Genomic DNA, 27,417 nt, shown 5'->3' with positions numbered 1-27,417 from the left:
AATCGGGATAAGCGAGGGACAGGCGAGTGGCTACCAAGGTTAGTTCGGCTGAATCTACAATTAAATAAGGGACGTGGATATCTAGGGATTTTAGTAGGTACATTAAGAGAGAATTTATTGAGAAGAGGTGGACAATCTATATCACCGTTGACTATTTTATACAAAAGCATCAAACTAAGTTGATCACGTCTGTCTTTCAAAGTTTGCATTTCAAAGTATTTAATTTTATCAGTGTAAGTTTTGACATGTTTGGGTGGCCTAAATCTATAAGCTAAATGTCTTAATAACTTTTTTTGTATTCTCTCAATCCAATCACAATGAACTTTATAAACTGGACTCCACACACCACTACAATATTCCAATCTGCTTCTTACATAACTGTTATACAACATTAGGGTAGTAGATTTATTCTTAAATTCTTTACCATTTCTTATAACAAATCCTAGTGATTTATAGGCAAGGTCAATAATATTATCAATATGATTAGTAAATTTAAGCTTAGTATCTACAACCACACCTAGATCACGAACTTGGGGTACTTCATTTAAGATTTCACCAGCAATGCTATAAGTGGTGTTCACTTTGTTACGTTTTAATGTAAACTTGATATGACAACATTTCGCAGGATTAAGAAACATTTTATTAGTTATGCACCAGTCATACAATTTATTAAGATCAGATTGTAATAGTATAGAGTCTTTAAAGTCATTAATGACACGATAAATTTTGAGATCATCAGCAAATAGGTAACAATTAGAGTAGGAGAACACTTCCGGAATATCATTTATGAATACATTAAATAAAAGTGGCCCCAAATTCAATCCTTGAGGAACTCCAGAATGAGCTATAAAAGGGTTAGAGTCAAAACCATCAATAACTACCTTAGAAGGTCTTTGGTACAAATATGATCTACACCAATCAAGAATACTACCACAAATTCCCACTTTAGACAATTTTTCTATTAATATCCTATGATTCACCTTATCAAACGCCTTCGAAAAATCCGTGTATATTGCATCTACTTGAGCTCCTTTATCTACCGATAGGGTTACATCATCTACATAGTACATAAGATTTGTGGTAGTTGACTTTTTCAACATAAAGCCATGCTGAGAGCTGGATAACAGATTGCGAACGTGATTATAAATATGACTTGTGGACTAGAGATTCAAAAACTTTGGCACATGTGGACAAAATAGATATGGGGCGATAATTAGTAATTAAGTTTTTGGTACCACTTTTATGTATAGGGACAATACGTGCCTCTTTCCACACGTCAGGAAATATACCTGAGGTTAGTGAATGTCTAAAAATTATAAATAAAGGTATTGAGAGCTGATCTGCACAGTTTGCCATAAAAACCGGTGGCAAATTATCAGGGCCAGCACTTTTCGTTACATCAAGATTTTTCAATTTACTCTTTATGTTACTCAATTCAATAGTTATATCATGTAATTCCTGAATTAACTCTGTAGAAAGTTTGTGAACCCTAATATCGCATATTTCATCTTTATCAAAAACCGAGGAAAAATGTGTAGCAAACATATTAACAATCTGGGAAGTATTGTTGCCTATAGTGTCGTGTAAGCTCATATTAGATGGATAGTTGGAACTAGACTTTCGTTTGTTTTTAATGTGTGACCAAAAGTATTTTGGACATTTAGTTATTAAATTCTCGATTGATGTTATATAGTTTGAATAGCATATACGAATTAATCTATCACAGTCATCACGTAAATACTCAAATTCAATTTTATCTAGCGGATTCCCATATTTTTTAAAATTAGCACGATATTTATATTTACGCTTAAGCATTTTAATTAGGTTAGTTGTGTACCAAACTGGATAGTTATTAGATTTACGTATAGGAGAAAGTGGAACTAGAGATGTTATAACTCTTCTAATAGTTTTATAAAATATATCTACTTGTTCATTCACATCAAGGCAATTTCCTAGCTCAAAATTCCAATCAATTACAGCTAGAGTATTTCTAATCAGCTCATAATCGGCTTTCCTGAAATTAGGCACTTGTTTAGATATATTGTTATTTACTTTATCATCAAGATTTAATTCAAGAGTTATTTCGAGAGCAGGATGTAATTTGTCAATAACTTTAATGGGGTATAGACATTCAGTAACATCAGTCTTCATAAACTTATTGCACAATACGAGATCAAGTATTTTATGCTTGTTATTTCTAATGTGATTAAACTGAACTAAATTACTTAAGGACATAAAGTCGACCAAACTACTTTTAATAATACAATTATTATAATTATTAGGTACCATATAGCAATCACTTCTACTTTGCAACCAGTCAATTCCACTCAGATTAAAATCACCCACTATCATAATATTATCATTGTCAAGACAAGCATTACTACCTTTGTCTACGTAGTTATGAAGCACTGCTAAAGTGACAGGAGGGGGCAAATATACAGCACATAAATTAAGCGATTTACCATTTCTGTTACAATAAATTTTTACCCAGACATCTTCACAGTCACTCTCCCACTCACTGATACGTTTAGATATATATTTCTTTTTTACTGCAATAAGAACCCCTCCTCCCCTTTCTCTGTGATGAAATATAGAATCCTCCCTATCCCGCCTGTACACTTCATAGTTATTGTCAAATAATTCAGAGTCATAGATAGTATTATTTAGCCAAGTTTCAGTTAAGATTATGATATCATATTTATATTGCAATATTTGTTGTTGAACCTCCGTAGTACTCAGTCTTAAACCTCTAACATTTTGATAGTAACATGAAAGAATATAATTGTTTTTCATTAAGTGTACTACATATACATCTACTACATATATGTGTGACCTGAAATTATCTAGGTCATATAAGAACATAAATAATAATAATAATAATAAATAATCGGACAAAATGCATACTTTTCTAGTTATACTGATTACCGAACAGTTCAATAAAATGCCTTTAGGAAAGCGAACACAGAAATTGTATTCATCCAAAACAATTGACACAAACTTTTCTCAGTACATCAAGACACGTTCTCTATCCCATAGTTCTGTCCAAGAATTTATCTTCACGCCCGCAACGCCGGCGGTAGACAGATTAGGTGGCGGTCCTCGACTTAGTCCATTCCTTAGACGCCTGTTCTAAGCGCATTACCTAGATTTATGGAGCCACTTAACGCAGGAAATGACCACCGTTTCTGTTTACTATAAAAGGTTGGAAAATCTACGGTAATTGAATGTATATAAGTTTTGTCTGTCCATCTGTATATACTATTATACAGGGACGGGAAAATGACTTCTATAAATTTGCAAGAGAGGCCACAAGATAGAGTATCTATTGAGAGATGATTATTTCTTGATAGTCAGACAGTTTACTGGCGGTAGGTCTCTGGTCTCTATTTCTGCCGCCAAGCAGCAGTGTGTAGTCACTGTTGTGTTCCGATTAGAAGGACATTGTAGCCAGTGTAACTACTGGACGTAATGAGACTTAACATCTCATGTCTCAGGATGGCGAGCGCAGTCGAATGCCAAAGAATATTTTGTAATTCAAGGTGTTGGATAGTGTTCCTACTGTGTATGGGCGGTCGTATGGCTTAACATTAAGCGACCAGCAAGCTCGTCTTGTCATTCAAAAAAATATGAAAAAAAATTCAACACAATGATAGTCGATACAACGTTTCGTTATTCTAAAGCTGTTTAGTGTATATGTGTCGCCATGCTGTCGGAATAGTTATACTCAAAAGACATTGTAGCCATAAATGTTGGAGATTCATTTTACATATTAATAGATACTACTTAGTTGCGCTCCTAAGTGCGATAACATGAGACGTTGTCAAAACTAAATTAGCATCTTAAATTCATCGTTATTTAATATACACATATCAACATCTCAAGTGATATCTCAAGTCACAGTATACGGCGTATTTTGATCAGTTTTGTTTGTTTAATAACACCGACTCGGCTGAGAACAAGCTCTTAAAGGGCAACTTAAGCTTTGTTTTTTAGTTAAATATATTAAATGTCTATAATATAAAAAGAGGACTGTGTATTTTGCAGTACCTTGTAACTGGAAATTTTAATATGGTTGTTACAATTTGTTGCTTATGGCTGCCATTGATTGAAGCCATGATCCTCTCAACAGTTTTATGTTAACTTATTATTTAAACTAGATCGGTGGTGTAGTTGTATGGTATGACTCCAGTGCTGAGGTCTCGCGTTCTAACCTCGGGTAGAGGTAGATGGTATTGGGCTTTTCTATTCAGTAACAGCCCGAGTTTGGAATTTGTCTGAATTTGGCGGGTATGACGATAGGTTTGCACCCTATCATATCATGGAACGGAATACACAAGGCGGAAAATACGTGCGCCGGTTGCGCCTTTGCCTACTCCTTCGAAGATAAAAGGCATGAGTTATGTGTTTTTATATAAAATCTAGTAAAAAGTTTTCGCAAAATAAAGATAATAAACAAAAAGGAAAGTCCAAATCGGAAGGGTCATCTCATTTCGTGTCGTGTTACGGAATTTCGGACCCCAAATGTTTTTAAGTTTGGGAATCCCGCGGGGATGTTTGGAGTCCAGGTTGCAAAGCTAAACATGTTTTGTGTTCTTTATTTTACTACATCAAGAAATGAGGTTTAAAATAATATATTTTTTAGATTTCGTGGTTCATCAACTATATTATGAATAGTGTAATTTGATGTTTGAAAAGACATTTTTTTACATTTTATATCGGTATTGCGCTCAGATTTATGTCTTCTGCCACAAGAATATCACAAGAGTGAGTAAGAGGACTTGGTCTATCGGTCTGAACAGCAAAATCTAATTAGCAGTTAACCCGTGATCTTGTCAAACTTTTATAATTATGTCAGTAGGGGTTTGATGGACAACTTAATTTCTACGTGTAATGAAAATATTAATGACTTAGTATAAATACGTATATTTTTGTACAAGAACATATAACCTAGGGATTCAACACCAGAAACGTCAAAAACTACGCAGTTGTTTTAACTAGCGTACGCACATCAACGAATCTAACCGTTTTTAAAAAATTTAAATAATATAAACAAAGCTTTACTTTAGTTTTACAGCACACCTCATCAAAACTGATCCATTTGTTTTAATTCTCTTTGTCCAAAACCATTTATCATATAAGATAAAGGTAGTAAATCATATTGTTTCATTTGCAAAATAATTTCTTATGTTTACACGAATGTTAGACATCGATATAAAACTAGTTTTCGCAATTTATCGCAGTGTTTATATTATGATTTTCACCCGACGCTTCAGACTGCAGCCTTCATAGTTACGGAGTGGACAGAGAAAGAAAGAAAGAAAGAAAGAATGAAGTTTATTGTTGGAACAAAGATAAAAAATTAAATACACAAAATTCTACATAACGTAAACAATTATTGGACCAACAATAGGCCTTCCATTCATCTATATACTAACTGAATATAACAGCTAAGGTGTTGGTCGTTCGTAAAGCCAAAGTTACAATATCTAATACATTTAAAAATTATATATATATTTTTTTATTTAACTGTTGACGTTCCGATCTACGCAGAATGTTTGTTTGTTGCTTATTCTGTGCAAGTTCTATTTCAATAGACATCTTCCGCAGATCGAAGCGATATTATTTCGACATTTATCAAATATCTGAGATCTCCCTACATCCCGTGACGTGTTAAAATCCTAATATAAACAACGCGATTACTCTCCATACATAAATCAATTAATACAGGAGCGCACCAGCTTCCAACCCAAATACCGCGCGTCTTACAAATTCAAAATAAAATCAAACATCATTGATGCTAAATTTATAGCTAACTGACTGAACTGTGCGGGATGGTATTTAGGAAGACGTGTGGGGTTAAAACCCACTCTCAAATTAGTGGTAACTATTTATGTTGTATGTCGGTATTTAGAGACGCAGTTTCTTATATCCTACCAATTAATTACTTTGTTTATGGATTAATTTATTTAGTTTAGTTTATATTATTAAAACTTACGCGAGACATATTAAATTAGTCGAAAACCACGTTTCGACCTATTAAGTAGGTCATCCTCAGGGGCGAGTGCTAAGAGGACGTCGCGTCGCGGAGGCCTCTCGATCCCTGACTGGTCGGCGATTCCGACTACTTTTTAAACGTGAGTAAAACCGTGTTGTTTTCGACTAGTTTAGTTTATTTTATTTAAAATTTTAATATTAAAACAGAAATTATAGCCTTATCAGAAAAATAAAAAACCTTGCCATTCTATGGTTAATAGGACTAATTTCTTCTATTGACAATGTCGACTTTAAAAAAATCAAAACTGGCGCCATCAAAACTAGTTTTTATTTTCCTAATCACGCTATAGTTATTATTTTATGTGTGGTTTAAAAATGTGAGACGAAAACACAATTAAAATGTTATTAATCTCAATGTAATAGCTTTTTGAAACATTAATTTGGTTCAATTCATATTAATATCAATCACTATTAGGCGAATACTTAAGCAATTCTTACGATTCCTCATCATTTGACCCCCCATACACCCCTAAGTCCGTCCATCACTCAGGCCGTGGCATTCGAAAGCGATTGTTCCATACGTACACGAAATAAACGTGATTAATAGCATTCGCCATGATTACTTTATTTTGCGCATCTATTTAAATACATACCACGCATGCACGAGAACAGACATTTACCTTTCAAGTTGGGCTTTCTATGGCATGACTATAATTTTTCTGTCCATATATTTATTGGGTTGACGCAACATGTTTTCATGTGTGTTGCAAAACTATTTGGCTTTAAAATAAAACAAAAGTCTCGTCATGCCTTGACCCCTGCAGGAATAGGCAAAGGTATAACCAGATCAACCAATTTTCGCCATGTGTATGCCTTCCCATGATAATAGGAGCGAGCCATATATATGTCCTATGTTCATTTATTTATTTGTAATAAAGAACACTAACAGCACTACATATTACATCATTCAGTACAACAAAACACTAAGGTGCAGCAATATGTGCTACTAATAGGTGAACACAACATTTACCAGTAACAACATATTTAATTAAAATCTAAAACATCATAATGAGGTACAAGATAATATTATGAAGAACTAAAAATATGAAATCAATTGAATGTTGAGTCTAATATCATATCGGGCTCAAATTTCTCACTCCGGTTAATACTGAATAGGCTTAACTATACAGTTTATGAGAGATATAGTTATTCAGCCTTTACGAGCCTTTTGGTGAAATCACTAGAGTAAGATCCGAATTGCATTTGAAGGACATTCAAGCTTCGAAAATTCGATGATCGTAAAATACAGGAAATCATTCACATCCATCAGTTTTCTGTAAAGCCGTTATATTCCATGGTAAAGCTGGCTTACTTACGCCGTGGGTAAAGGCTGGTCGTAGCTCTTTCTTGACAGCCGTCCAGATCTCAAGTCTACGCAGTATACCAAGTCACGTTCCGTATGCATATTCCTCATGCAGTATTTCAAAGGATTTAACTCTGAGTGAATAATTTAACTGGTTTCGAATCATACATCGTAGACATTTATTTATGTTATTTATGTGTTAACTAGTTTCCATTCGCGGTTTCGTTTGTAATTTTCCGAGTCGAGTTATGGCTAAGTCCTTACGTAGACTACTCTTGTTGGACATATTGGTTTCGAAATTATGTTGAAGTATACACAGATATTTTATTACAATTATACTGAATTTCTAACAATAATTAAAATAAAGAAGTTCTATCTAATTAAATTATTTTGTCTCTGATTGAAGACAGCTGCAAAGCTTAGGAGAACAAGGGAAATTGCACAAACGGCATCACAGTCAATTTAGGTTGGGTTAGAAATAAAACAACCTTTAAAAAGAGACCGCGCGAGTTATTTCCGCGCTATTAATCTTGACAGTTGTCGCAGTATTCATGAAACAGACAGACATTGTCTCATTTAGTTCAGTATAAGCAACAAATTAAAACATATTGAGAGTAATGCTATGAGCGACATCAGTGAAATATGGCAGCCAGACTCGCGCGATACCGAAATAGACAGTGCCGTTTACACCGCATTCGATCATTGACTATATTTTTAACCGACTTCAAAAAAGGAGCAGGCCATCTCTTTGACCCGTATTTTTTAATGTCTGTTAGCTTAGAACTAAGTTATTTGTTATTCGATCACGAAAATTATTTTTTGTTTATGTACCCTTTACTGGATATCGTAATATTTCGGTTCTGTTGAGGTTACGGATTCGGTCCCTGGGGAGGTTAATGTGCTGGGCTTTTCTGCTTATATCAGTGTAGGGGATTTAATAACATTCCTGCCTATGTTTGATAAGGTAAAAGGTGCGATGAAGGAAACCTAAATATAACAGAGTTAACACAATGTTTAGCAGAAGATAAATCCAAAATCTAGATTTCATTTAAACCTAGCATGCAAGAGATTTTTCTAGTAAAGAATTTCGATATGACTTATTAATTTACTATGTAAATTTAAATTGATTTAGTTCCGGGCCCAGTGCGTCAAACGTAGTAAAGAATGCATGAAATCATAATGTTTGCAAACCAAACGATTTGTCTAAATATTGAACACTGGCGTAGGTTTTACGATATGCGAGTAATGTTTAGTAACACTGATGTGGTAAATAGCGATTACAATGAACCATTTAAGTACCGTTTATGTATAGTATTTAAGCATCTCACTTCTGTTATTACTAAACTAAGTATAAGTTTTAATGTTGCTTCAATTTTAGCTGCCAATATTATGAAAATGCAGGAATAATATTTTGCTCATGTTAAGATATATTTTATATCCGTCAGGATAGCGACTACCATACACAAGGTGTTAAACCCGCCATATTGGCCCACGTAAGTGTGTCGTCGAGATGTGTATATCTGGTTCCAACAGGCCGGCATAATTGTGTCGACTGCCGAGGGGTAATCACCTCTCGTCAGTCGACATTCTATTGGACCCCACTTCACTAACCATCGGTGCAGTGGGTGATATTCTAGTGGCAGTAAAAAAAATGGATTCGCATTAATCAAATTGCGTACCAGTAGTAGAAACTAATGCTAGTGCTTTACTAAACTAGAGAAAGCCGTGCGTCTTAGCATTGCCATTAGATTAAATGGAATGAAAATCCACATTAGAGAATTCAAAGAGGATCTATTACTGTCTCATTTTAACGTACCACGCAGACGACAGTTTTCGGTCTGACATTGATATATAATATTTTTTTTATTTAGCTACGAACATTAACTACACTGAATTTTAGGTTAGGTTAGATTTAACTTTTTTCTTTCACTGAATATGATTAGGATGTAATTCAAATATTATTTTTACTAATGAAGTTGTGGTCTTCGTCTCGGTGGCTAGAATTATATTTAGCGTATATGGAAGCAAAGGAGTATGCAAGTGGCCTGTTATATCTATGACTTTCTGGGCTTAAACTCTTATTAGTCAATATCAGGATTATATGGGATTTGGGAGTTGAGCAGAAACACTTATAATAAGATTATTGTCAAACGTCTGGTACAAAATATTCATTAGATTTATAATGAAGGGAAGGGAAAAGATAATTACGTCATACCAAAAATACATTATACAAAAAGCATAAATATTGTTTTTTAAACCTTTTAGTACCAAAATTGCTTATTTATATTTAATTAACACGACACTAAGTTTTGGAAACGAGACAACAAAAGACTCACACGTTGCACAAGAAGAAAAAAAATTTACATAGTCGTACACATGTATTTAGAAACTTATAACTATACTTATGTACACTAGGTGTTAAAACTCGTCATAGTGGCCCACGTAACTGTCGCTCTTGGCAGCCTGTGTATATCTGGTACCAACAGGCCGGCATAATTATATCAACTGCCGAGGAGTAATTATCTCTTGTCACTGAACATTCTATTGGACCCCACTACAATCAGGCGCAGTGAAGTCACATATATACACCTATAAAAAAATATCAATCGCAACAGTATTTAGTATTGTATGTCGTCTGCGCATGCCTTACTATCCGACTAGGAGTTATGCTAATTGTAACTGATTTGACGAGAGCCGCCAAACTAAATCAACCGGAGTATGAGTTGTTTATTACAGCGAATTGTTTTGTTCGTTTATGTTATTTTGGCGGGATGTGAAATATGCTAAACGATTTTTGTTTACGGATTTCGAAAACGGATAATTCATTCAATTTATATGTCACTTCGATTCTGGAGCTAAACATCAATCATCTATGTTTACGTAGCGACATCAAAGATCTTGATTTTTACTTAGATTTATTATTTTACTGCATAGTATTATTTTTTATTTTTACGCAAAATTCTTTTGTGGAACCTTGATTTTTCTGGCAGCGTCCTTCATTATATGCAATGGTTATAGTTCAGATGGTCATTCTATACTTTTACCTATTCAATTTTTCTTCTTCCACCTGAGAAATGGAAGTGCTAAGTTAGTAAAGAAGAATATCTCTTTATGCTAGACATAAATTTGTTCCTTTGACCAGGCATGAGTCGTCTACTTTTCCTTATATATTATAAAATAAACACCCTCGCTATGTCCGTCTGTCTGAACGAGATAAATTCAAAAACTACCGAACAGATTTTCATACAGTTTTTATCAAGTATCAAATAGTATTTGAAAAGGAATGTTTTTGTGTATAAATTCATTACAAATTTGTACGACACGAAAAATGTTGGCATATATGCTCTGCTACCCATGCGAAGTTAGAGCAGGTCGTTAGGTATACATAAATTGCAGTGACTTTGTGCATCATCATCAGTCACGTAAAGTCCACTACTGAACATAGGCCTCCCCTAAAAATTTCCAGACGAACCTGTCGCAAGCCTGTATCCAGCATGTTCCGACGACCTTTATCAATCGTCTGTCCACCATTGTGCAACAATTATACAATGGAACTTTATTTCTCTTGTCTCAGGAGCTTTCATTGGCGGCATCATGGGCGGCCTGGCTATGCGTCTCGGCAGGCGTACGGTCCTGCTCACCACGGCTCTGCCGTACACGCTGACGTGGCTGGCGACAGCGCTGGCTACCAGCGTCCGGATGATCTCCATTGCCTCCTTCTGCGCTGGGATGTTGGTCTGCTGCATCAACATGGCTACACTGGTACGTTATATTTGGAATACTTTGAAGATCTTATCATCTATTGTCATAGGCCCTCTTTATAAGACCACATTGTAGCAATAATAATATATTATCCCACTGCTGGGCCCGGACCTACTTTACCACTGAGAAGATTTACGACTTAGTCCACCACCTAGTACGACCTGGTTGACAGTCTTCACGTACCATCTAGATTCTTGGGGAGAAACGGTGACACTTGATTGTGCGTGATGGTAGTGGCGTGGAGTATTGATTGCAGAATAATTATCCTTCGCCTGTTGACACAATTCTGGCTTGTTTGTAACCAGACATACAGGTAGATCCCATTTTTACACTTTGTGTACCGTGGTCGCTATCCAGGCGGATACGAATATACCACAATCCGATAAAAAATGGTAATTCCAGATCTCCTTTCTCTATGAACACCTACGTAGATCTTAAAAAGTAGTAGTCAACATGCAACCATCTTTGCAGCATTAACAGGCCGCCTCAAACACGAACATAAGGCATAATAGATGGTTCTTATGTCTAGTAATGTAAAGACTCTACTATAAAATCAACTGCAAGAGAATATCGCCTCACGAATCACAACTTTTAAGGAAAAAACGAAAATTGGAAATGGGGATATCTCAAATCATGAACCTAACAGTACTTTCTAGAACGGAACCTATGACATCAGCACTGCGTAGTGTGGTGCAGTGACCCTTGAACAATGGGCATTTTGCGTGCAGTTTTTAGGACGTCGCAAATATTTATACAAAATATTGTGTTTTCAGGTCATCAACTTGCGATTTGTCTTGTTAGTGTAGTTTATGGCATGGCTTTACTTTACTTTAACTGTAAATTAAGAAATCCTAATCGATTTAGTCAGCTATCCATTATTTTTAGTGTTCGGTAAAATTTTTGATTTGGATACTTGGGAAATTTGTATCAATTTATACGATGTTTAGTTTTCTAGTACCTTGGAATATAATCTTCATGGTGACAGGGGGCTGACACCATGTAGGCTGCAGTCTTCGAAACGTCAGAAAAAAGTAAAGATATAAAAAACCGCGGTAAAATCCGAAAAATAGTTTTATTTCAATGGCTACCTATTATTTTGGACGGAAATACGATCGGTAAATCGTGATGTGTCAAATACGTTTCTACCTATCTTGTCAGCGAGATAAGAATGAATGATGAATTTTATCACCCAAACACCAGTAATGAACATTGTAGACAATATAACATTACCTTGTAATTTGTCGACAGATGTCACTCGATGATAAAAAATATAATTTTAGGCAGAATTCTTGACGATAACGTGACTTTTTTTGGGTATTTATTATTTACAAACTGAGATTATTTTCCAGAAAAAATAATATGTAACCAATTTGTCCTTTTCGAATAATTATAATTCATAATGAAAACAAGCGGCAATAGCCTAGTTGGGTGAGGCACGGACTGCCAAGACGAATATCCGCAGGTTCAATTCGCAAGGGCACGCACCACTGACTCTTCTAAAATTATGTGTGTATTCTTTGTGAATTATCTCTTGCTTTAACGGTGAAGAAAACATCGTGATGAAACCTGCATACCTGAGAAGTTCTCTATAGGATTTTTTAGGGCGTGTGAAGTCTACCAATCCGCACTAGGCCAACGTGGTGGACTAAGGCCTCTCAGTAGTAGAGGAGGCCCGTGCAGCAGTGGAACAGTATATAATACAGGGCTGATATTATTATATTATTATACTCAAAAAGTAGTTTTGCAAAGAAAAACTTTTATTTAAGTTTTGCGTAAAGTTAATAAACCACTATAGTAGTATCCGTTTCTAAATATACTATATCTATATTAGTGTAAGGAGCTAAGCACAGAAATATAATTTGCCTTAAACAGTCGCCATGACCAGTTATGAGTTGCAACAGCTCGCAAATATTTGCTGCGCAATTAGGGCGTCAGACTTCACAATGCTGTTGAGACTACGCAGAAATACGGGTAAATCAATATTGGATATGTAAAGAATATTATATTAATTGAACCACACTTGTGTAAACTAAAGGAAGTAAATCCGAATTTTATTATTATGCAGGATACACAAAACTAAATTTGCAAATTTATATTTTTATTTATTTTGTGTTCTCGACGTTTCGTAAGCGTTTCAATCATTAGTCATTACGGTTAGAGTATGGACATATTATGTAGATGAAGGTCCTCTGAAATAAAATATAGGTTCTTATATTCACTAATAATTCGATAGATACTTAAAACAAAACGAATTTTGCAGGTGTCTCGCAATTTTTTTATTTTACATTCCATACGCGGCGATTAGAAGGCTTTACTGCTGACTTATTTAGTTTCCATAAAAAATATATTAGAAATGACCTTAATAATATTTAAACCATCCACGCCCCAAGATTCTCCAGTTCCGTCAGTCGCTCCACTTTTACTAATAGATGGCGTTATAATGCATTAAACTTTCTACTTTATTGCCATCAAACTAATTTACTAATTAAATTATAGGATTACATTCTATATAAATTGATTTTTGAATGACAAATTGTAGAGATCATAAATTATAAAATAACGGCGTTACTTTATTGTTAAAGTGAAAGTAGGATGAAATCTTATTAAATATTAAGAGATCATATCATTTTTTTATATGAAACCAGGTCAAAGCAATTCTGACTTCGATCGAGACACTAAAAATCTGATTATTGGACATTATATTAAGATTGTAGTTGACTTATTGTCAAGGCCATTACAATCAGTTTGCTATGAAAATTCTTCACTCGCTATAATTTGCAGGCCTGCGTGGTATGTACCTACATTATAGCAAATTTTTATTATCACGTTCACAAAGTCTTGCAATATAAATCCGGCACTTACCATATTCTGTTGAAAGTTAAAGACCGTTGTTCAATTGTTTTGTGTCCGGCACACTGATTACGACAGCGTCAGGCCGTCAAACAATCCACAATAAATCTCGCTTGTATATTTTACTTGACTTCTCAAAAGCTTGCGTGAGCATAACGCATTGTAAGAACATTTCTAACAAAACGTCATGTTTCATACCGCTATGGGTTAACGTCTGCCGTAGATTAAGCGTGAGGATATGTTAATATCTATAATTTAGAAGCTCTCAGAGACAAAATAAAATGTAATTGGATTGCTAATAATGTCGCGTATACCTGAAGGCGTAGCCAGACTTGTAAGTAAAACGTAAAAACCACACCGAAATTAACGTTATTATAGCTAAGTACAAAATTGTTACAAAAATAATTTACACGTTTACGTATATGAAGAACTCAGTTTGCCTGATTGTACTGCACTATGCTTGTAACCTAAAATAGGACATATAATCTAGTAATTATAGCTCAATGTTAAACGTTACTAGTAGCATCTCTACTTATAAATGCGAAAGTAACTCTGTTCTTTTTATCCTTTCACAGCTGAACCATCAAACCGATTTCGAAACGAAATTTGGTATGGAGATAGTTTGAGACCCTAGGATGAATATAAGCTACCTTTTATCCAAAGAGAATATGATAAAGTGGAAATTTTATTACGGAAAAACGTTTTCACGCAAGAACCGCGAGCAACAGCTAGTAATTGCTTTGTAACATTATGATGATTTGTAACTAATTGACATGTTTTTTTGTTAAAGTATTGATGTATACAAGCGTTGGTAAATAAATAAATAAACAAAAACTCATATATTTAGCAGCATTAAAAACTCAGTACCCATGTGCTCGCATTCAAAATATCTACCTATCTTCTGTTCTGTTATAATCTTTGTTAATAATTCTCTGCGGGGTGTAGTTGTTGTGTCCGAGATTATGACTGGGTTTTTACTCAGAACCGTGCTGAAGTGACCATTCAATGTTACGATCTGTTTGCTTATCGACGGGAAAATATTGTTTTTAACATGGGGGAATACCAACTCTTAAGTTAAGAGCCTTGTTATTTGTATTGTAAAAAATCGTGGTGTAGAGTGGTTGGAACAAAAAATACTGTTGTACTAAGTATATCCTCTTATGTATTCTAATACTACGTATTTCTCGTGGCTTCAGTTGCGTAAAATTTCTGACATAAAATGTAGACTAGAAGAATTCCACCATTTTGTAGATTGGCTGTGATGAATAAATCAAGTAACATGAAGGTCTATTTGCAAATCAACATATACTTCAATATTACTTCTATATGGAATATTAGTATTACAGTATTCTACTGGTCGTAGGTATCTCATATGAGATGACCTGTGACTACCACAATGTCTATTTCTGCCGCCGGTTTAAAGAATATTGGAGCCAGTGTAACTACTGGACATAATAAAACTTAACATCTCATATCTCAGAATCGCAAGCGCAGTAGAATACCAAACAATACTTTGTAATTCAAGGCGTTGGATGGTGTTTCTACTGTTTATGGGCGGTCGCATCGCTTACCATCAGGCGAACGGCAAACTCGTCTCGTCATCATGAGCAATAAAAAAAAACTATAAAAAGAATAATAATAATAATATCAGCCCTGTATTATATACTTGCCCACTGCTAAGCACGGGCCTCCTCTACTACGGAGAGGGATTAGGCCTTAGTCCACCACGCTGGTCTAGTGCGGATTGGTAGACTTCACTCACCTTCGAAATTCCTATAGAGAACTTTTTAGATGTGCAGGTTTCCTCACGATGTTTTCCTTCACTGTTAAAGCGAACGATACATTCACAAGGAATACACACATGATTTTAGAAAAGTCAGATGTGTGTGCCCTTGGGATTTGAACCTGCGGACAGTTCTTCGCAGTCCGTTCTACACCCAACTAGGCTATCGCCGCTTATAAAAAGAAAAGAAACACCCTCGAAAATCAGCATGTCGAAATCAAAAAATGTGTTTCAAACATTACCATTCGTCGCACGTGACGGTTAATTATAACTCCAATACTACAAACAATACAATTAGCGATTGTGTTACGGAACATTGTCACACCAAGTATACTTAACAAGTATGCTTAATAGTTATACAAAGTCACGTCGAAAAGAATACGGGTATAACGAAGTGTATAATCTAATATATAAAATTCTCGTGTCACAATGTTTGTCTCCGTACTCCTCCGAAACGGCTTTACCGATTTTAACCAAATTTTGCATGCATATTCAGTAGGTCTGAGAATCGGCTAACATCTATTTTTCATACCCTAAGTGTTAAGGGTTGTCCACCCTAACCATTTTTTTATAATTCTATACAAATTTTTATTTTTTTATTTTTTTATTATGTCGCATTAAAAAGTACATTCAACCCTAAATTTATACCCTTCTATCACCAACCCCTATTTTTTGTAAAAAAAATTGTTAAGGGTGGACAACCCTTAACACTTAGGGGTAAAGATGAAGTTTGGTATGGAACAGTTTGAGACCCTGGGAAGAACATAGGCTCCCGGGAAACTACTACTTTTATAACGGAAAACTTTAGCCTGAAAAACTTTATAACGCGGGCGGAGCCGCGGGCAAAAGCTAGTATTATTATAAATATCAGTATGTTTATAGCCTTTTAAGACTGATGGCTTCGGAAAAAGAGGCTCTAGATTTTATGATCCCACCAACCCCTTGGAAGTAAAGGTTATGTATTTACGATTAAAAACAATTTAACTTTGTTCTCAGGTATACGTGACTGAAATCGCAGTGCCAGAAATCCGCGGCTGCCTCAGCTCAGTGCTGAAGATCCTCAGCCAGATCGGCATCCTGATATCCTTCACTCTCGGCGCCTACCTTAACTGGACGCAGCTCGCCCTGATGGTGGCCGCAGCACCCATACTGCTGTTCTTCGCTCTCTTCTTCATTCCCGAGACTCCCTCCTCCCTCCTATTGAGAGGGAAAGAGCAGGAAGCAGAAGAGTCCTTACAGTGGCTGAGAGGACCCGACGCCGATGTCCGACAAGAACTAGCCACGATTAGAACCAATATCCTGGCCAGCAAATTGGCTAACGGAAGCCACACTAACAAGTTCAAGGTGCTGCTGTCCAAACGTTTGACGAGGCCAGTGCTCATCACGTGCGGGCTGATGTTCTTCCAGAGGTTCACTGGAGCGAATTTGTTGAACTTCTACGCTGTTGATCTGTTCAAGAAGACGCTTAGTTCTATGAACCCTCACGGAGGCGCGATAGCTGCAAGTGTCGCGCAGCTATTAGCCTCTTGTCTCTCTGGAATGCTGATAGACAACGTCGGTCGTCTCCCACTCCTCATGATCAGTGGCGTCATGATGTCGATAGCGCTCGCCGGCTTCGGATCCTATGCTTACTACTTCGAAGAAGTGTTCAGGAACACGACAAATACAACCCAGATCGGACAGGGCACGTATCTGGAATCATCCTACGACTGGATACCTTTACTCTGTGTCCTCACTCTGACGATAGCATTTTCTTTGGGTATCGGACCTATATCTTCACTCTTGGTTGGAGAATTATTTCCTCTCGAGTACAGGAGTACCGGCAGCGCTCTGGCGACGAGTTTCAGCCATCTCTGTGGGTTTGTGAACGTGAAAACTGCCACCGACTTCCAAAACCACATCGGCCTGTACGGCTTATTTTGGATGTACTCCGGTATATCAGTGCTGTGTCTGCTATTTGTGGTGTTGTTTGTACCTGAGACTAAAGGGAGAGAAATAGACGAAATGGACCCAAAATATGTGGAGTCTTTGTGCATTAACCGATAGTTACATCCTCAAGCTATTGGATGCAAACCTTTCTACTGGAGTTCCCTCATTAGTCGCTCCAGAAATGTTTTTCGGAGGTCTTGATTGAGTGGTCTCATCGATTTGAGAAGTGTGTAGCCAGTTACTGTAATATTGTCTTGTAGGCGTACAAGAGATGTATGTCAGTATTATTTATGTTTAATAGTGCCTTTATGAAGTTCCTCTACGCATCACGTTAGTGGTAGGTATACATTGGCCTCAGGCTGGCCCTGCGTTGGCCTCAATTTGGCCTAATGGCCTCTAACTGAATGGACTTATTTTTAGTTGAAATTGTTTGAAATGTCACTCGGATTATATTTACGATTAAATACATTTTAATAGTTAATGAATATTTACTGTAAGGGTCTTTAGCCAAATTATACTAAATGAAATCTAAATGAAATACTGAATGAATGAAATATATATGGATAGTCTAATCTTAGAATTTAAATTGGTTCTTTCTCGAAATATACTCAGTTAATACTATTGTAGATACAAAATATACTTTTATCTCTTTTTTTATAGTTAAGTATTAAGAAAAATCAACTAGCAATTGAGTATTTATGAGAAAAAAAAACAATATATTTTAAGATTTGTGTAGAAATTAAGCAAATCCAATATTACTAAATGAAGGGCTTCCAAACGTATATCCGAGTGTACATCAGATCTGAGCCAGGGGTTATTTATTGTAAATATAGCTTAGAGTCTAGTACGGGTATGACATGTGTAAATGTATTATGTTTATTATTCTACGTGCGTTCATTGTACCAATAACATCACTGCAGACATTTTTTTTTATTGAATGAATCCTCATTCGGTAACACTAAATCGAAAGTCACCTTTCTTTTCAGCGTGCCAGGTTCAAAAATCTATTGACATTTTTTAATAATTTTGAGGAAATTGTTTTTATTTTGGCTATTTCTCAGGCTTAAATGTTCTTTGGTGATAATTACTTAGGTGAGTCAAGTATTTGTTAATTGGACATAAAAATATAAAATCATTGACAAATATAATATTAGGTCACTAGAAAACAGCTGAATAACTTCGTTTGTATGTAATTTTGTTAAAGAATGTGTTGGCCTGGTCCACTTGAAGTATACGGGCCAATGTACCTTTAAAAATAAAAACACGCCTCAGTTGTATGTAGATGTAATATTGGACGTTGAATGCATAGAAATGGTTATATTTAACGATTTATATCGTTCTAGGTAAAATGTGTGACGTCACCGTTTGGTGCTAAAAGGTGCCTTTGCATTTCGAATATCTAAATGTTATAACAATTGTATATAGATATGTTACTTTTGTATATTTTTATGAACTATTTATGTATAGACGTAGGGTTGTGAGCGGATTAGTATTACAACGCCATCTAGCGACGAACGAAGTAAATGTGTTTTGTTAATACTAAATTAATTGTTTGTTGGTCTTTATAAACACTTATTTACACATAATATTTTATTTGAATAACGTTTATTAATATCATACATTAAATTTTACATTTAAATTATACAGAAGATTGATAAATTGTCGTGTACCGCCATCTATTGACAAAAAATAGAATTATATTTCAATTACCAGTATTTTCATTGGTAATTTGGTTATTGTTTGTTACAAAGTCGACGCTCATTATAACGAATTTGTTTTACAACAGTACGTTGCCATAAATGTATGCTAAATTAATAATTTGTACTTAAAAAGTCGAATTTAAGTGTTTCAATAAAACGTCTGAAACTGATATTTTTGTTTTCTTGTTAACTCCTGCTAGGCATCATATCGACTGACATATGCGAGTGTGGGTATACAGGATGGATTTTTTAGAAGGAACAGTAATGACAGCTGTCCTAAGGTAGCTAAACTTAACCGCTGTTACAAAAAACCTTTCTTAGGAGACTGTGCATCATTTTGGAAGTAATTAATATCTGCATTTATAGGTATTGCTAAAAATGTACAGTCACCAAGAACATCACTAATTATGCATAAACAATTAATTTTAATGTCTATCGATCTTGTTGCTTATAGAGAACTAAAGAATATAGGAGAAAGAAATTTCAAAAACTTTTTTCATAGGAATAGGGACTTGGGGCTAGGTAGGAAATATTTTGTATCCGCCCGGATAACCACCACCGTACACAAGCTGTTACAACCCATCACCATCATTAACCCACGTAAGTGTGTTGTTAGGATCAGCCTGTGTATATGCGGTTCCATCAGGCATAATTGTATCGACTGTCGAAGAGTAATCATCTCTCGTCAGTCGACATTCAATTGGAGCTCACTTCACTTATCATCAGTCAGTTCCTTCGCCGTGCACATATAAAACAATAGGATGAGCGGAGGAGAGGCGGGAAAATTTTCTTAAGCCTTTATAGGCCTTAATATGAAGCTTAACCAAGAGGTATACACACTCAAGTGTGTGATTAGGTCCGCGATAAACGTTCCTCCTTACACGGGCATGCATTCAGTATAAAGACAGCAAGAATTACCTCGGTTAGTAGCTAAGTTCACCATGTAGTTAAGTACTTACATCGTATATTCAGTGTCGGATTTATATTTTTTATGAGTGTAGGCCACTTTATATCCGCCGCCCCATGTAAGTAGGCTTATGTATGTATGCATGTATGTTTCTAAAGTACTTTATAATTTTCCATTTGTTTGTATTATGGAAGGCACTAAAGTTGAACCGAGTAAGCATCTTTTGAAATCTACCGTCCCAAGAGGCTGCCGCCCATAGGCCGCGGCCTATACGGCCTATTTACAAATCCAGGACTACGTATATTGCTAAGTATCTAATTACAATCATGGAATATGACCACAGCTTAACAAAATAATACAAAAAGTTCAACGACTGCAACTAAAAATACAAGTAATTGAACTAGAGACCACTTGAGACTCGAAACGTGCGGTTCAAAAGATTTATTTACGAAGTTTCAAGTGCGCTTGTAATTTTTTCATACGTCACATTTTATGTATTAAATACATCAGTCATCAAAGTAAAATATCAATATTTAAAGCAGAGTTTAACTTCACTTATGATAAGTTGAAATAATACTAGATTTATAATTATCTGTGGTTTCTATTCTCGGCTTCGATGTGTAAATTAGTTATATAAAAATAGTTAATAAATATTTTGCTTTGCTTTTTTTTTATTTATTTTTTTATTGTTTTGTATGACGAGGCGGACTTGTCATTCGCCTGTTGGTAAGCGATACGACGGCCCATTAACAGCAGAAACACCATCCAACACCTCCAATTATAAAATATTGTTTGGTATACTTCTGCGTTCGCCACCCTGAAACATGAGACGTTAAGTCTTATTATGTCCCGTAGTTACACTGGCTACAATGTCCTTCAAACGGGAAGTATTGAAGAATTGTTCGGTATTTCACTGCGTTCGCCATCCTGAGACATGAGATGTTAAGTCTTATGTCCAGTAGTTACACTGGATACAATCTTCAAACCGGAACCCAACAGTGACTACACACTGCTGCCTGGCGGCAGATATAGACATTGCGATGGTACTTACCCAGGCGGACTTTCACATATAAGCGACCTTCCACCGGTAAAATATAAGTAGGTAAATATACCTGTAACATAAGTCTAGTAATTGCAGTTGATATTTTAAATATTTCTTATTCGGTTTTGTAACATTGAGTATATAGCAAATGTCTTGTAACATATTTTACACAAAACGTAGACCGATTAACGAAAAAGGGCTGATTATTAGATACAAGAAATAATTATTATGACGGTCATAATATACCTCGAAACCTTAAAAAGCGTTTAACGCAATAAAGATGTTTTCAAGACACGAGAAACAGAGACAAGCTCAATACAGAAATTTACAAAACCTAAACACACCTTTTAACATTGTTTATCCAAAACTGCTAAACTCATATTGAACGGAGTTTCATCAGTCTATATCAAATTATCAGACTTTTACATTCTCGCTGCAATAAGTTTCACGGGTAAGCGCGCAGAAATACTTACGAATATTTTTTAAAATATACAAATTAGTCGTGAAATAAAACTGCGAAACGAGGTCAGAGAGATGCTCACAATGGTGTACATCGGGTGCGTGGAAGCGAGCCGCCGCGGGCGAGCCGGGAACCCAATAGTGGGGGGAATCGGGACACGTCTCATGATATCTGGGGGTTACAAATAAAGTACACTGCTGAACAAAGGTATCTTATATTCAATTCCTAGATACTTTAAATTTTTTATCGATGCATATTTTTATTGCAATTAAATGAATGAGCTCTCGACTGATGGTAAGCGATACGACCGCCCATAAATAATAGCAATATCATATTAAACTTCCAATTATAATGTAACTGTTTCTCGTGGTCTATTTAGGGGTAAGGGTGTAACTGCTGCTTGGTAGAAATAGAAGAGACGGTAGTGACTTTGTTATCCAGAGTTGATTACGAACTTTGTACTGCTAACTGTGGACATGAACGTCTATACATCATAGAAGAAAGGAGTAGATTATATATTTTGGGTCTGTCCAATCAAATACACTACCGTGTCGTCCTATAGTTTGTGAATTATAATTTGCTTTGAGGGTGAAGTAAAACATACTGAGGAAACCTGCATACCTGAGAAGTTCTCCATAAGAATTACGAAGGTATATGAAGTCTATCAATCAGCACTAGACCGGCATGGTGGACTAAGGCCTTAACTCTTTCAGTAGTGGAGGAAGCCGGCAGCGATGGAACAGTTTATAATACAGGGCTATTATTATTGAACTGCAGTACATACGTGTGTACATTGCATAGGCTTCAGAAATTTTGATCCTTCGGTACATCTATGTAAAGATTAAAAGACTTCGTCTACAATCACCCTACTTTTACGTGCTTATAAAATAGGCAGAGTATTTGGTAATAGCGTCATATACTCATGTACACCTATTTTACTACGCAATATATTGCTATTGGTTACAAATAGTAAAGTATGTCTAACAAATACATATTTTTTTATATAATTGCAATAAATGTTCTAGTTTTTGTTAAATCTCAAGACGTATCCCCAGACTGAATATCGTGTATATCAGCTAGTCAATCGATAGGTTACAGCATTGCGACTGATGCCGTGAGATAGATATATGCAGCGGATAGCGAGTGCGAGCAGGAGGGATATATCGGCATAAAGACGTGGTTCACACCGCCGTGCAGACTCCGGGCGCGGGCCGGGCCTTGTCAAATGTATATTAGTATGTTACTTTGTATCATCGACTCAACTATACCAACGACATATCCTACTAATATTATAAATGGGGTAGTTAGTGAGGATGGATGTATGTATGTATGTTTGTTTCTCTTTCTTGATGAAATTTTACAGTAGTATTGGTTACATCAGAATAACACATAGGCTACAATTTATAATGATTTTGTGTAATTTGGTCATAATATAATGATAGATATCAAGTAACTCAAAAAAAAAAAGGAAATTTGGCGTACCTACGCTGCCTAAACCGTTGGAGTTAGACAAAGATGATGTAGGTACCGTAGGATTGTTTGTCTTAAATAGTTCTAAATAAAAGTCCATGACAGCATATGTCTATCTTTTATGTGGAAGCCACCACCAAAATAGTGAGCCATTTCCGTCTGTATGTATGTTATCACACACACATCACACATCATCACGCATTTTATCCCCGAAGGGGTATGCAGAGGTGCAACCAGGGCACCCACTTTTCGCCAAGTGTGTTCCGTCCCATGATGTGATAGGGGGCGAGCCTATCGCCATATCGGGCACAAATCCTGTATGTTATCGATAACAATGTATGTTATCGATTTCCTCACATCTACTGAACGGATTTTTATGAAGTTTCGTATGGAGATAGTTGACCCTGGGAAGGTGATAGACTTTCTATCCCGGGAAAATATACAGCGGGAGTTTTATCCCGGAAAGCACCTTCACGCAGGCGAAGCCGCGAGCAAAAGCTAGTACTATAATAAATGAATGTCTATTTCCCTTGGTCATCGCATCACGCGTGAACGGATGGAATAATTTCGATAATTATTTTGGTGTTGTGTTCATTATTGTTAGGAGAACGTTCTTATGAAAGAAAAAGAGAAGGAAGTTACGCGGTACATTAGAAAATAAAAGAAAATTTAAGAAAACTTAAAGACAATATAAATTTTACATAACTGTCAGCGATTGATAGAATGCGTGTATCATAGAGCGTTACGATTATTTTATATATATTTTTTTTATATAATACCAATTCGAATTCAATATTCCTAGTTAAGACATCAATATTTAGACAGGAAAATCGTCTGTTGGGTCAGCTAGTCTATTATAAATATTGCTCGGCCACGTCACTGCCCCGTTCCTCTGCAGTATGCGAACGAACCTCACATACATTTCCCGCGCGACTGTTTCCCTGTTTAATTATGACAGCTCCACAATGGCGCAGGTAACAATGACGCGATACTAACGAATTTAATACGGGCTTTAAAACGTGACGGATTATACGATATCTATGTAGATTTAGGGTAGATCTGGTCTGACATAATTGGTAGATATATATGGACTATGTAGATCATCATCATTTCAGCCGGGAATCGTCCACTGCTGGACATAGGCCTCCTCCATTGAGCGCCACAGGGACCGGTTCTGGGCCGCCCTCATCCATCGGACTCCGGCGACCCTCACCAGGTCTTCGGTCCATCTCGTCCATGATTATGTAGATACCTAGGTTTTATTGATAACAGTTTTTTGTGTATTGGACCCTGCAATTTACCAGGGGAAATTTGCGAATGGGATACTTGAATCCTCTGGTTTAACGACTGCAGGGGTCTGGAGCGAAGTTAGGGGGGATATCTGGGGAAGGAAACGGAACCCTCTTAGGATGGGAGGAGGGGACATGGCCAGGAAATGTTCGCGGGTCCTCATAGGCCTGAATGAATTGGCAACCATAAGGTATACACACTGAACTCTCTGCCTCCGTGGTGGCCCTCTTCGGCGCAGTAGGGACGGCTGCGGGCTTCCTCCAAGGGAAGTGTCTAAGTCTTCGTCCGTAGCCGCCCCTCCGTGGTGCCGCAGGGGGGGGGATCTCAGAAGTCCCCGCTGTGTGTCTAGGACCACGACAAATGTATCCCCGATTGCGGGCGTGCATTCGGTGTGACAGTGCACAAGAATTCATTTACACTATGCATCTAAATTTAAGTAAAATATGAGAGAGAGTTTTTGCTCGCGGCTCTGTATGTGTTCATATCATCGGGGTAGAATGTAGATTATAGTATTTGGGGATAAAGTAGTTGTTGAGTAGGGAAAGAAAATTACAAAATCAGATATTGTATTAAAACAAACACTTCAGATTCATCATAGTAAAGATTAATATAGAATAAAAACATTATAGAAATATTGACTAAAATTGGGGAAAATGGCATTTAGTATTTCAATACTAAAAAGGATGTGCGTTGGCCGGGAATCGAACTCGGATCAACTGCTTGGAAGGCAACTATGCTGACCATTACACCACCAACGCTTGCTATAGAACCTTCTAAAGAATCTAATAGAATATCTAGGTACAATAATAGCGATTCAAAAAAACAAAAGTGTGCGTTGGCCGGGAATCGAACCCGGATCAACTGCTTGGAAGGCAACTATGCTGACCATTACACCACCTACGCTTGCTATAGAACCTTCTAAAGAATCTAATAGAATATCTAGGTACAATAATAGCGATTCAAAAAAACAAAAGTGTGCGTTGGCCGGGAATCGAACCCGGATCAACTGCTTGGAAGGCAACTATGCTGACCATTACACCACCAACGCTTGCTATAGAACCTTCTAAAGAATCTAATAGAATATCTAGGTACAATAATAGCGATTCAAAAAAACAAAAGTGTGCGTTGGCCGGGAATCGAACCCGGATCAACTGCTTGGAAGGCAACTATGCTGACCATTACACCACCAACGCTTGCTATAGAACCTTCTAAAGAATCTAATAGAATATCTAGGTACAATAATAGCGATTCAAAAAAACAAAAGTGTGCGTTGGCCGGGTATCGAACCTGGATCAACTGCTTGGAAGGCAACTATGCTGACCATTACACCACCAACGCCTGCGATAGAGCCTTCTAAAGTAAATTATATGTAGCTCTCGCTTCTAACACACATAGTTAACAAATCACAGGGCAGTATATTCTTCATTCATTGGTTCGGCATTAACTTTTTATTGTTCTAGCACGACATTTGTATAGAATAGTTTATTCTAACAGAATTTTATACAATAGTTTATGCAAACAAATGATAATTATTATAGTTATGATTACAACAGTTACAAAACATTGTATTAGATTACACGACGACCATTTGCCGGTGCTTTCAGTTAAGGCCGGCATAATTCTAACAACCTTCAAGTTTCTATACTCGTTGGTTGATCAATCACACTCCCATCGGGTCAGGTGTTATCCATTTACTAGGATAGAATAACGTTTATAGAAAATATAACTATGGAAACTGGTACCTCAGCCTTTGTTTTCTTTCGACAAAATAACAGGAGAACGTCGCTTGATGATAGATTTTTTCCTACTCTCTATTCTTTCCTTTGATCGTCAGTGAACCTATGATTCTGGTATGGTTTTTCTTAACAAGTAGTGGGGATCACATAAAATCAAGTTACTTTTTTTTTTCATTAGGTGCATGTAAAGTGGCACCACTGCACTTGATGTTATGTGAAGTAAGGTTTAAAGTGTCGCCTAATGAGTTATAATTACATCTAGCTAGTCGACAGAATTGCAACCAGATATAGACTTATTGGTGGTAGATCTCTGATATGTGAGAGTCTGCCTAGGTACCATCGCAACGTCTATTTCTGCTGCCAAGCAGACGTGAGCAAGAGCTAAGCAAGAGGATTGTAGCCAGTGTAACTACTGGACATAATAAGACTTAACATCTCATGTCTCAGGATGGCGAGCGCAGTGGAATATTAAACAATACTTTGTAATTCAAGGTTTTGGATGTCGTTTCTACTGTTTATGGGCGGTCATACCGCTTACCTTCACGCGAACGGCAAGCTTGTCTTGTCATTCAAAGCAATAAAAAAAAACAACAGATCTTGGAATGCAACACACTTACATGGGCCACAATGGCGGGCTTTACTCCGCGGATACAAATACCTTGCCACCAGCATCAGCGTATACTGCAAAAAAATCTAAGTTCGTGCGACGCTCAGTATTACGCAGGAGCAGCGGTCAATTAGGCACAATACCAGCCCCACTCGATATCTTCTCCTTCTATAAAGGAACACTCAGTATCTGTCACTTTATAGTGATGGTTGGGTCACCTGTGGGACTGCAATACTAAAAGCAATAATCCCACATCATGCCTTTTCCTGAAGGACTCGGTAGGAGTGTATGTAGGGCAATAATTTATGGCCAAGTGTGTTCCGTCCTTTCATGTGACAAAGGATTTTTTTTTCGTATCGGGAACAAACTCCAGACCCTGGGCTGATAACGAACAGCAAAATGTAATAGATCAATATGTAGCTGATTATTTGTTTAACTTACACAATAGTCTTTAATGCCGAGAAAACTGTTCAAATACCGTTAAATGAAGTGACAATAGTTCTCATTCAGGTGGTATCGACTTG

The 27,417-nt window shown here is 36.5% G+C and overlaps 1 protein-coding gene and 5 non-coding genes across 6 annotated transcripts in view; 1 reads left to right on the top strand and 5 right to left on the bottom strand.

Moving 5' to 3' along the window:
* The window catches only part of LOC115449276 (facilitated trehalose transporter Tret1), a 92,974-nt gene extending 73,423 nt beyond the window's left edge, over positions 1–19,551 (top strand). The window contains exons 4-5 of the mRNA XM_030177051.2: positions 10,932–11,119; positions 16,749–19,551. Of these exons, the coding sequence (XP_030032911.1) occupies positions 10,932–11,119; positions 16,749–17,798 (1,238 nt within the window). The 3' untranslated portion in view covers positions 17,799–19,551. The remainder of the gene's footprint in view (positions 1–10,931; positions 11,120–16,748) is intronic.
* A 5,685-nt stretch (positions 19,552–25,236) lies between these two features.
* Trnag-ucc lies at positions 25,237–25,308 on the bottom strand. The gene has a single exon. It is a non-coding gene; the product is annotated as a tRNA-Gly (tRNA).
* A 73-nt stretch (positions 25,309–25,381) lies between these two features.
* On the bottom strand, positions 25,382–25,453 carry Trnag-ucc. Its single transcript has one exon. It is a non-coding gene; the product is annotated as a tRNA-Gly (tRNA).
* Positions 25,454–25,526: 73 nt separating this feature from the next.
* On the bottom strand, positions 25,527–25,598 carry Trnag-ucc. Its single transcript has one exon. It is a non-coding gene; the product is annotated as a tRNA-Gly (tRNA).
* A 73-nt stretch (positions 25,599–25,671) lies between these two features.
* On the bottom strand, positions 25,672–25,743 carry Trnag-ucc. Its single transcript has one exon. It is a non-coding gene; the product is annotated as a tRNA-Gly (tRNA).
* Positions 25,744–25,816: 73 nt separating this feature from the next.
* Positions 25,817–25,888, bottom strand: Trnag-ucc. The gene has a single exon. It is a non-coding gene; the product is annotated as a tRNA-Gly (tRNA).
* Between the last annotated feature and the right edge of the window lie 1,529 nt (positions 25,889–27,417).

This window comes from Manduca sexta, chromosome 5 (assembly GCF_014839805.1).
Source record: "Manduca sexta isolate Smith_Timp_Sample1 chromosome 5, JHU_Msex_v1.0, whole genome shotgun sequence".
NCBI lineage: Eukaryota > Metazoa > Arthropoda > Insecta > Lepidoptera > Sphingidae > Manduca > Manduca sexta.
The sequence above is the reverse complement of the archived record's forward strand: the minus strand, read 5'-3'. Positions and strand labels throughout refer to the sequence as shown.